Source organism: Dysidea avara, chromosome 3 (assembly GCF_963678975.1).
Source record: "Dysidea avara chromosome 3, odDysAvar1.4, whole genome shotgun sequence".
Taxonomy (NCBI): domain Eukaryota; kingdom Metazoa; phylum Porifera; class Demospongiae; order Dictyoceratida; family Dysideidae; genus Dysidea; species Dysidea avara.
In genome coordinates, this window is record NC_089274.1 from 3,782,375 (window position 1) to 3,793,602 (window position 11,228).

The following is an 11,228-nucleotide window of genomic DNA, read 5'->3' on the forward strand; positions in this document are numbered from 1 at the left end:
TTTATCTTTGCTAGACTCTTTAACTACTTGAGCAGCTGTCACTGGTAATTCATCAATTGCCATAATGACATGGACCTTCTCAGCACTATCACATTTACTGAAACTAGACAATCGCAACATACAATCAGCACACTTATTTGATTTGCCTGAGATGAATTCAATCTTGTATTGGTAGGCACTTAAAAGTAATGCCCATTGCTGCATTCTAGCTGCTGCTAAAGGTGGAACACCTTCCTTGGGACCCAAGATCTTACAGAGAGGTCGATGGTCAGTGACCAGTGTGAATTCTCACCCTTACACATACTGATGGAAACGTTTCACTGCAAAAACAATTGCCAGGGCCTCACGCTCTATTTGAGCATATTTCTGCTCTGCTGGCTATAAACTCCGAGAAGCATATGCCACTGGCTGCTCTGAACCGTTCTGCATAACATGTACCAAACAAGCACCCAATCCCTTTGGTTAAGCATCACAATAAAGCTTGATTGGCTTCTGGACATCATAATGGGCTAGTGTTTCTTGCTCACAAAGTAATCGTTTAGCAGCCTCAAAAGCCTTCTGCTGCTTAGATTTCCATGTCCATTTACTGTTTTTCCTCAGTAGCAAATAAAGGAGGTGAAGAACGTGCGATGAGGATGAAAGAAATTTTGCAATGTATGTCATCATCCCAAGAAATGACTGATTCTTGCTTGTTCACTGGAGAGGGAGCCTTTTGGATGCTCTTAATCTGTTCCTCAGTTGGTTTGATTCCATTGTTAGTCCTGCATAGCTTTAGCTTCCTGGCAACTACCTCAGCAGCTCTTGCACTCTGAAGTGCTATATCTACAGTGTGACCTTCTCTACATAATAGCTCTTTCTGACACTTGCTATCACGAAGACCACAGTTGCTAACAAATTGGTCCCTAATTTCCGTTTCCAGATAATTTCCAAAATTGCATGTCTTGGCTAGTCTCCGTAAATCAGCAATGAAATCTACCGCTGCTTCTCCTTTATTCTGAGAGCGCTTAAAGAATTTAAACCTTTCAGCGATTTCGATGGTCTTCGGTAGATAGTGGGCGACTAAATGTTCCATAATGGCCTCCAGTGTTTACTCTGAAACAGGCATCGGGCTCGCCAAAACTTTCAACTTCGCAAACGTTGCTTGTCCTAGAAATGTAATAAACATTGCCTTCTTTTGATGAACAGCATCAGCATTTTCACCGAGAATGTTGTTGGCGAGGCAGTAAAAACCAAATCTCTCACGAAAATCTTCTATCGACTCCTTGGCCAGGTCAAACTCTTTTAAACTGCCATATCCCATCCTCGTCGCCAATTTATGTCATGTAGTGACACTACAGCAAGCACTATATTGTTCACATGGTTACTGTAATTGATGACTACTCATTCCCCAACACGCATGCGTACATTACCATACATACATACATATACAACACCAAACCTTTATGATCTCTACTATACAGTACTACCATATGTTTGATCATCACAATGAGTTTTGCTACCTTTTGTCATGGCTGTAAAGTACAATAATCTTTCATTTAATTAGTGGAGTCAGAAGCCAACTATATTCACATACACCTTTTAATGAATTTTATAGAGCCAATCAACACCTAGCTACCCATTGGTAGTGTTCCAGCAGAATTTTCATTGTAGAGTTTGTAAAGTCCCAGACCTTTCAGCTGTAGGAGGCACTTGTAATCAGCCTGTGTGTAGAAAACAGTCTGGCTATGCAAGATTAAAATACACGTGATGTAACCTCCTGCACACTCAACCAAAGGGGAATGTTGGATGCCAACTTTGGTGCAAATCCAATGCAATATCTTATGTATATAAAAAAGTTTTGTCATGCTTTCAGAGTCAATGTCTAATGGGATCAAGTTTGAAATCAGTAGGTAAACCGTTGTTGGTCAACTAAAGTAAAGGCAATGAAGTTGTAAACCAAACATGTATGACAAGTGCCCAATCAAAGTGTGTGATATTTTATCACACTCTTGATGTAAATGAGATAGTCTCTCCATCACAGCTCAAACTGTTTGTAGATGTGAATGAACTGGAGTAACAGCTATGAAGTTGTAGCGCAAAAGCCAATAAATCATTGATAGAACAATGCACAATTGAGATTATTCTACAGTGTAATATAATAATTGTGACCCACTGAGCGAAAACCCAACTTGTTTGCATTTTCCTCAAACTTCATTTTATGACTTGCTTGATATCTTGAGAGAAAACCCAATGGGCTGTTAAAGTTTCAGCCTTATCTGGTACGTGCTTTTAAAGTTATAGTGATAGACAACAAGAAGAGCAAAACAATTGATTTGTGCAGTGCCTTTACGGGAAAAATTATAGACGCTTGTTTAATCAATCATAAGTCTCAAGTAAAACAGGCTATAGAGTTGTAACTTGTGGCATTCTATTCATCATGAACTAGGGCATTCATCAATGTATATATAGTTTTTGGCCTAAATAGTAAATACACCCATGCTATTAAGCAAGAAAGTTGTTCAAGCTTAGAAACGTTGACGATAAAGTTAGGTTTTAGCACAACATAACCTAACTTGTGTAATTCATGTTTGCTTTGTCATGCAGAAATGAACAAAGATATTCAAGTTGTACCAATAATCGGATCAGTAATTGGTAGAAACCAATAATTAGCTGTTTTACCATAATCAGAAATCAGTTTTAATGGGCTGTGGCCAGCAGATTATTAGTCTATTCAGCTTCAGCAGCTGCAGTACCACTGGAGGGCTGGTGTCAAAGGCTCTGGTATGTACTTTGTTTATGTTTTGTGGTAATCACTAAGATAAACAGTGATGGTTCAGGCTAGTGCTGAAATGATTATTCGGTTACTATTCGGCATGACACTATTCGATTTGTTAGCACACTATTCAAGTAATCGTTATCACTTTGTACTACACTATTCAGGTGGAAAAGCCAGCCTTGAAACTTAAGATTGTGAATGAAGTGATGTATCTATACTGTAAAAATTCTATTTTAGTGAAGATAGAGATATCTCTTAGGCTTTACCTTGTTCCCTAACAAAAGGTTTCAACACTTATTCAATAGAAGTATAAGCTTACGGATTAATCGAACATTCGGACGTTTTGTTCACAACTATTCGAATAGTAAAAATTGTTATTCGTTTCAACACTAGTTCAGGCCCTAGCCCACTTGTCTGACTAGCACATTTGAGTTGAGGTAAGTGTAAAATCTCACAGCATTTGCTATACTAACTCTACTTTTAGTGGAGTATGCACAAGTGTAACTTGTAGAGACCTACAATCGGGTATCGGTTAACTATCGGTAATAAGGGTAAAAATATATCAGATATTGGCAAGAGTATATACTCTTGATATCAGTTTTCCCTAAAAAGTGGGAATCAGTACAACACTACCATTTATAGGCGAATCCATTGGTATATTGGATATTTCAATTCAAACCATCCTTCACTGTTTACTGCAGTGGTTAAAACATGTGTAAATTATTTATGTAACATGCACATAATGCATTTCATCTCAAAAACAGTATTATGCAAACAAGTTGGGTTTTTGCTCAGCAGGTCTTCCCTGAGATTAGTTGAAAAATTAACTGAACTCTGATCCAGATCCAGGTCAGCAATACTGACCCAGTTTCTACCCTCTCAATCTAAGGGTGATATAGCTAGTTCGTTATTTACAAAGAACATCATAAACATGCATATGGTGGCTGGTCCATTGATAAGAAACTGTTCTCATACCACTGTGGGGCATTTTATGAGTTGTGTACATTCTGGTATATATATATATATCTAATCAAAAACAGCTAAGCTGTAAAAAAAAGGTGCGGCCCCCAAAAAGGCCATGGTGAAAAAAGATGTGAAATCCAAGGTGGCGGCCAAGAAATGGCTGTGATGGTAGGTTAATGGTACAAATTTTAATAACGACAATTCAGGTGAATTTTGTGCGAAGACCAAGCAGCACAAAATTCACCTGAATTGTCGTTATTAAAATTTTTACCATTAACCTACCATCACAGCCATTTCTTGGCCGCCACCTTGGATTTCACATCTTTTTTCACCATGGTCTTTTTGGGGGCCACACCTTTTTTTACAGCTTAGCTGTTTTTGATTAGATTTCACTTCTTTTTGTATTTGTATACCCCAAAGCCAGCCGTAGGCCGGCTTTGGGGATTTTTTTTTCTTTACCACAGGAAGAAGAAAAGATGAAGCAGATGTTAAATAAATATTTCTGATTTATCAGTAAATTTACAAATTATATATATAAATATATATATATATATATAATACATATATTACAGAACACTCTACACAGTGGTTTCTTTATAACTGAACACTCTAAAAGGTGACTTCTTCTAGCTTATATTTCTACAGGGTGATTTGTTTGTAGCTGAACTCTCTACATGATGGTTTCTTCGCAGTTGAACTCTCTACAAGGTAACTTCTTCTAGCTGATGTCTCTACAGGGTCACTAGTTTGTAGCTGAACTCTCTACATGGTGGTTTCTTTGTAACTGAACTCTCTACAAGGTGACTTCTTCTAGCTTATCTTTCGACAAGGTGATTTGTTTATAGTTGAACTCTCTACATGATGGTTTCTTTGCAGCTGAACTCTCTACAAGGTAACTTCTTTAGCTGATATCTCTACAGGGTCACTTGTTTGTAGTTGAACTCTCTGCATGATGGTTTCTTTGTAGCTGAACTCTCTACAAGGTGACTTCTTCTAGCTGATCTCTCTACAGGGTCATTTGTTTGTAGTTGAACTATCCACAAGGTAATTTCTTCTAGCTGATCTCTGTACAGGGTGATTTGTTTGTAGCTGAACTCTCTACAAGGTAACTTCTTCTAGCTGATCTCTATACAGAGTCACTTGTTTGTAGCTGAACTCTCTACATGATAGTTTCTTTGTAGCTGAACTCTCTACAAGGTAACTTCTTCTAGTTGATCTCTCTACAGGGTGAATTGTTTGTAGCTGATCTCTCTACATTATAGTTTCTTTGTAGCTGAACTCTCTACAAGGTAACTTCTTCTAGCTGATCTTTCTACAGAGCAATTTGTTTGTAGCTGGTTTAACTCTCTACAAGGTAACTTCTTCTAGCTGATCTCTCTACAGGGTGATTTCTTTGCAGCTGAACTCTCTACATGATGGTTTCTTTGTAACTGAACTCTCTACAAGGTAGCTGATCTTTCTACAGGGCAGTTTGTTTGTAGCTGAATTCTCTACAGGGTGATTTATTTGCAGCTGAACTCTCTATAGGGTGAATTCTTCTAGCTGAACTCTCTACAGGGTGATCTTTTCGTAGCTGAACTCTCTCCAGGGTGATTTTTTTCAGCTGAACTCTCTACATGATGGTTTCTTTGTAGCTGAACTCTCTACAAGGTGACTTCTTCTAGCTGATCTCTCTACAGGGTGATTTTGTTTGCAGCTGAACTCTACATGGTGCATAGTTTCTTTGTAACTGAACTCTCTACAAGGTAACTTCTTCTAGCTGATCTCTCTACAGGGTGATTTGTTTCTAAGTGAATTCTCTGCAGGGTGACTTGCCTGTAGCTGAATTGTCTATCAGATTAACTGGTTGTAGCTGAATTCCCTACAGAATAACTTGCAATGTAATATAATAATATAATGGAGTAAGTTATAAACGTAGCTGAATATTCTATTAGGGTGACTGTTCTATTAGAGTATCTCGATCTCGCATTTGCTACACGTAGTTGCCTTTCGAATCATAACTCAGTGGTTTGTAATCCGATTCTTCTGTACTACTGCAAGGACTTTCTATGATGATTATTCCAGCTACATACTGATTTTCAACTCGTTGCTCTAAGTGGTTTGCCTGGTAGACATAAAAATTAAATAGTTTTTTTATTCATAAAAATCGATTGCATAATTTTGACACAGGTTGGGTTTTGTGTCATATCTCCGGCATGGTCTTTATCCTGATTCCTTTCAAACCACAAAAGGCACTCTCACGATGGTTGCTCCATCTACATATCAATTTTCAACTCATTCCTCCAAGGGGTTTACCCTGTAGGCGTGACAGACCTTTGACCTTATTTTATGCAAATAATCGGTCATAACTCCGTGAATGTTCATTGGATTCCTACCGAAGTTGGTATGGAGATCCACCTTAATGAGCCCCTTTACGTGTGCCAAATTTCAGCCCAATCTGAGCATACGTTCGTGTTTTATGGTGAATTTTGCGAAGTGTGCGAAATGAAGAAGAAAAAACGAAGAAATTAAAACGAAATTTTGTTCGCTCATATCTCAGAAATGGCTGGAGTGATTTTCTTCAAATTTGGTGTGTAGACTCCCCTAGCTGGCCGGCACTACTCTAGCAAATTTGGTTCCAATCGGATAAGGGATCACAGAGCTACATAGGTGTGAAAATTGCATTTTCTTTCTTCCTGTTAATATACTCACTGGTGGCGCACCGGCTTCTTGGTAGTGTGTCTTGATATATGTGACCGAATTTTGGAAAATCACCCTTATGGGCGCATTTGACACGTTAAATATTTAGTTCTGAAGCACAGAGCACAGCATTATAAGTTAAATTCCTACCTAAGTAAGGGTAGAATAAAACATAGATACCCTGAATTACAAGAAAATTTTTAGAAATATTTGAAAAGTGCTTTCTGCTATTAACAGCACCATGCTAATCTCAAAAATTCTAATTGTTTCAGGCACGACCATAAGGGTGATTTTCCAAAATTTGGTCACATATATATATATAGGCATTAAAGGTGGATTAGTGGGACATGGGATTCTGGTAGGGAAGCATTTGGTGAAAAGATTTAATAATGTGACAATAAGTTGTTTAGTCTATCCCTCTCATGTTGTAGGGTGCAGTGATATGAAATAGCTGATGTATGACTCTTTTTCATGGAATGTGGTATTTCAAGCAGTTTGATGTTCTGAAAAATGGTGGGGTACTACTAGGAACAGTATGATGGACATTTGATCCAGTCCTTAAGATTTCATGCTACTGCCTTGACAGACTGCTTGAGGAAAAGTGTTGTGAACTACTGGTACATCTGGGAAGAATGTCTTTGCTATACTTGAAACACTATCCCTTCCTGGTGAGCCTCCTCTTATATTAAAGAGGTTGCTTACAGCTTGAGGAGCAGTAGAAGTCCCTGTTGGACAGGTTATATTAGACCAAAATAGACACATCAACATCTTTTTTGCATGTGGATGCAGGAATAGCTAGGTTGTGTAGATTACATCATGTGCAGTTGATGATCATGATGTTATTTAAATGATAAAGAGATTTTACAAAGAGATTGGTTCTCAGGAAGTAGCAAGATGCAAGAGTGCTTTCCTAAAGATGAATGACATAGGGCACGGTGCTCGTTGCAACAGAGATAATTCAGTTCCTAAACTTTATCTGGGAGAACAATATGCATCTTGGACTTGTAGCTACCACTGGAACTTTCAGTAAGTACATTCTGTAGATCGTTATTCTATGTGTTGTATACAAGGAATTTAACACTTCTTGCAATTTCGTTGGTGTGAATATGCACGCATGCATGTTTTTATAAGCAATTTATCTGGCACCACAATGGTGGTGTGGATATCCATATCGTGCCTCAGACTGCTTTACACACGACAGATTACTTTAACAGGGTGATAGCATAGGTTATTTCACTTCAAGAATAACAGAGTATAAGAAGCAGGCTTGCACAACCACACTACACATTTCGTATGAAATTGCAGGAAGTGTTAAATTCCCTGTATATAGTTGTTCAAACAAGTCAAACTGCCAGTATAACCTGACAGACTCCCCACTTCATTTTAAGTTGTTATACATTACATAACTCAAGCCCAGTGTACATGTGTTTCTTTATTGTATTCCAGTTAGCTAGGCACTCCCTTACTTTAAAAGTCATGGTACACATTCTTGAGAGACGATGGATAGAGACAACACACTATGTTGAATTGTATAGAATTAAGAGAACACAAGAAACTACAAGAGAAAAGAAAATTAAGAAGAAAAATTGATCACACAAGTTGTGTGCTACCTTATCTACAGAATGTAGACACAATATACTACAGAAGAGAGAAAAAATACCAACATCTCTTTAAAATTTGAATTGCAGTACAAGTTGTTAACATCAACAGGTACAAAAATACAATATCGACTAATCACAGATATACATATATTGTCTATCATTTAATAGTCAAACAGTCTCTTAAAGTCATCAGTGGATGTTGTGCTAATTACCTAGTTGTTTGGATAAACTCTTTTGTTAAAGAAAGTTTTCAGTTGTTTACTAACTGATAGGATTCAGTAACATTTTCTTTCCAACTCTATTGATCTACCACGCTCAGGAACATTCTCTTTGACTGGATCACCTATCATTTTGGCTGACAACTTGTGCTAAGTTATTAGATTAAAAATGAGTAGTTCATAGCTAAAAATCACTACGTTATCATCAGGCGCTTTTAGCATCCATCTAGTAAGTATATTTGTAAACTACCAACTGGGTAGAAATGATGATACATTGTCAGTTACAGAAAAATGATCTGCACAATTAGCTCATAGTTGAGAGCTGAGGTTTTCAGCTCATTGATGCTTTTAATGCAGTGCATAGAGTTGGACTACCCATTTCATATTGTAATATATATACCATCAGGAAGTAGGAGGTAACCTCCTGAAGCGCCATATATAGAGAGGAGAGCAATTCTTGAGGTCTATATAAGTTCTTTATTCTAGTACTTATAATACCATAGCTGGAATCATTATGTTACATCTGTGTACTTACATATATTTGTAATTTCCATTTTCTTTATGGTCGTGTATGGTGTAGCTAGTATGCATATGTGCTACTAGTGTAGTGTATTGTTTCCTGTCATGGCTTAAGGACTTACACCACCACGTAACTATCACCAATCTTGCAGGAGTATTTGCTATTTTCAAATTACAAAATTTTGAGCTAACTTGCTGAGAGAATATGGCACATGATCTTGTACATATAACTATTAAAGTGTGCTTGAGACAAAGAATGCTTAGCTATAAACTGTCCACATCAGTTGTTCCACAACCAGGTTAAATTAAAAGACAATTGACGGTACACCTTACACTAGAACGGAATATGTCCAAATCAGATACATACTGCTATAGTTGTAGTTATATACCAATAATGATGAAAATAGTGCTATCGATAAATCAAGGAGTGCAAGCAAACATTACTTTATAGCAACAAAACTGTTTCAAAAATAATCCCTATTAAAGTGCAGCTTATGTGCAAACAACAATCAAATGCTAGTGAAAATATGCATATCTAACGCAGGCTACGCAGCTCATATTCTTCTTGCTGTAGTGTGCAACTGGAATCTGTGTCTGACTCTCCTTCATCCTGCACACCAACAGTACACACAATTCTATTATTATGGGCTTGTAATACAGTGTTATGCATGGCTGTTTTTTCATCATCTGTTGCCTAGATGAATTACACATCATCATTATTAAGTATACAAAGTACACATTAGCTCTGTTACCTGTACGGCCAGGCAGAGCTGGTCATCATTACTTACAAAGTCAGGCTCTGGAGACACCATAACCTGTAAAGCATAATACACAAGTTCATGAACCTGTACACAAGAGTGCAAAGTTTATACATACCCCACAAATGTTATTGCCACCTGTTCCCCATGAAGTTGTGAAATGTGGTAAACTAACAACACTGGAAGAAAACGACACAGCAGGTATTTTTTTGTCATCAGTGATTTGAGGATCTTCAGCTAGAGACTAGAAATGTCAATAAAATGAAATAAGCTCTCACCTTAATGAGTCATCCTTACCTGTGTATTGTGTGGAACCAAACTGGCTTCTGTAGTCTGAGGAGTTATTCTGGCATCTATACTATTATCATTACTAGATGATGGAGGAAAGTAGAAGTGGAAGGGAGGACTCTCGTGTGCAAACTCCAAGGCTACAACATGCTTGCCAATCCCTCGTTCACTGCTAGAATACTCATCACTGCTTATAAAAAAACCTGTATATTATAATAATTGATAATCTGGTTAATATGTAAATGTTAGTCTTACTTGTTGGCATTGCATTGTGTCTCCTTGCAATCTTCAACACCTTCCCATCAGTGCAGCTATTCATATGCATAAGCCAGTAGACTGTTTCCATACAATGGCATAGAGAATGGTTTCTATCATGTAAAAATACCTCTGAAGATGGGCAGGAGTTTAGTGTCACTAATCTGTCAGTAAAATGTGTGCACAAAAAGTTAGTGCTCCAGTTTGCTTGGTTAGTCTTGGGAGAGATGGGTTGGCTATCCAAAAGTGTGCATACTAGATCATTGTATGTTTCAGAATGCATGTTGATTAATAGAACTTCAGTAGTTGTGAAAAGCAGATAATAGCCAAGTACAAACTTTAGCAGTCTAGTTGCATTATTTGTCGACTCTTCAGAGCAATGTACGGTGTACATCCATTGCTGTGGTGACAAGCTTCGACTGCAAAATCTTCCTGATAGAAGCTTCTGTTTAATGCCAAGGTCTTGTAGCAATTCATTACAAGGTTTACTCAGAGAAGCTCTGATATCCATCTGTGTTGTAATTGATTTGAAATTTGCATAAATGCACATCTGGTCACTGTCAAGTTGGAAGATTTTGCAATCAGTTCTGCATCGTATGGCATAATACTCACCGTGAGTTTGTGGACACCTTGGGGGATCAGGGTAGTGGGAGAAATTTGGTGTGCTGCCAATTCGGATTCCTTGCCATGAATCCTCACTAGTGATGAAGTCCTGTACAGTCCAAAAATTACATTTCAAGTGATCTATTTTTGCACTACTAATGAAGATCTCTATTTTTCCTGCACTGTCTTGGGAATTTATTCTCAGGCTAAAATCTGAAACTGGCAATTTCTTCTCATTGTAATACTTTATAATGGCAATTCTTTTGTAATCAATAGCGTAATCTTGTGGCAGAGAACTTGACTTTGCTTTGTAATCAGTTTGCATTATCATTTGTGGCTTTTCAAGATTCCAGGACAGAAGGCATCTTGGTGGGTCAGAATTGTGTGGGTAGCAAAACACAATAGCACACCAGCATTCTTGCTTGTCTTGTAAATGACATTTAACAGCAACCGATGCTGCTCTTGTAAAATCCTGCAAGCTTGTCATCTGAGAATTGCCTAAACCAACATTGGATTTCTCAGTTAGTAAAGTACCAAGCGTGTCATCACTGACTTTAAACCAGTGTACTGCTTGCATGTATGGAAAAGG

General features: G+C 37.7%; 1 protein-coding gene across 1 annotated transcript; it reads right to left on the bottom strand.

Moving 5' to 3' along the window:
• Nucleotides 1-9,142: 9,142 nt before the first annotated feature.
• LOC136251771 (uncharacterized) lies at nucleotides 9,143-10,866 on the bottom strand. The gene is made up of 5 exons (XM_066044184.1): nucleotides 10,037-10,866; nucleotides 9,791-9,984; nucleotides 9,612-9,737; nucleotides 9,488-9,550; nucleotides 9,143-9,429 (listed from the first exon to the last, which is right to left on the bottom strand). Exons 1-5 carry the CDS (start codon nucleotides 10,584-10,586, stop codon nucleotides 9,271-9,273), a joined length of 1,092 nt encoding a protein of 363 aa, XP_065900256.1. The 5' UTR covers nucleotides 10,587-10,866; the 3' UTR covers nucleotides 9,143-9,270.
• Between the last annotated feature and the right edge of the window lie 362 nt (nucleotides 10,867-11,228).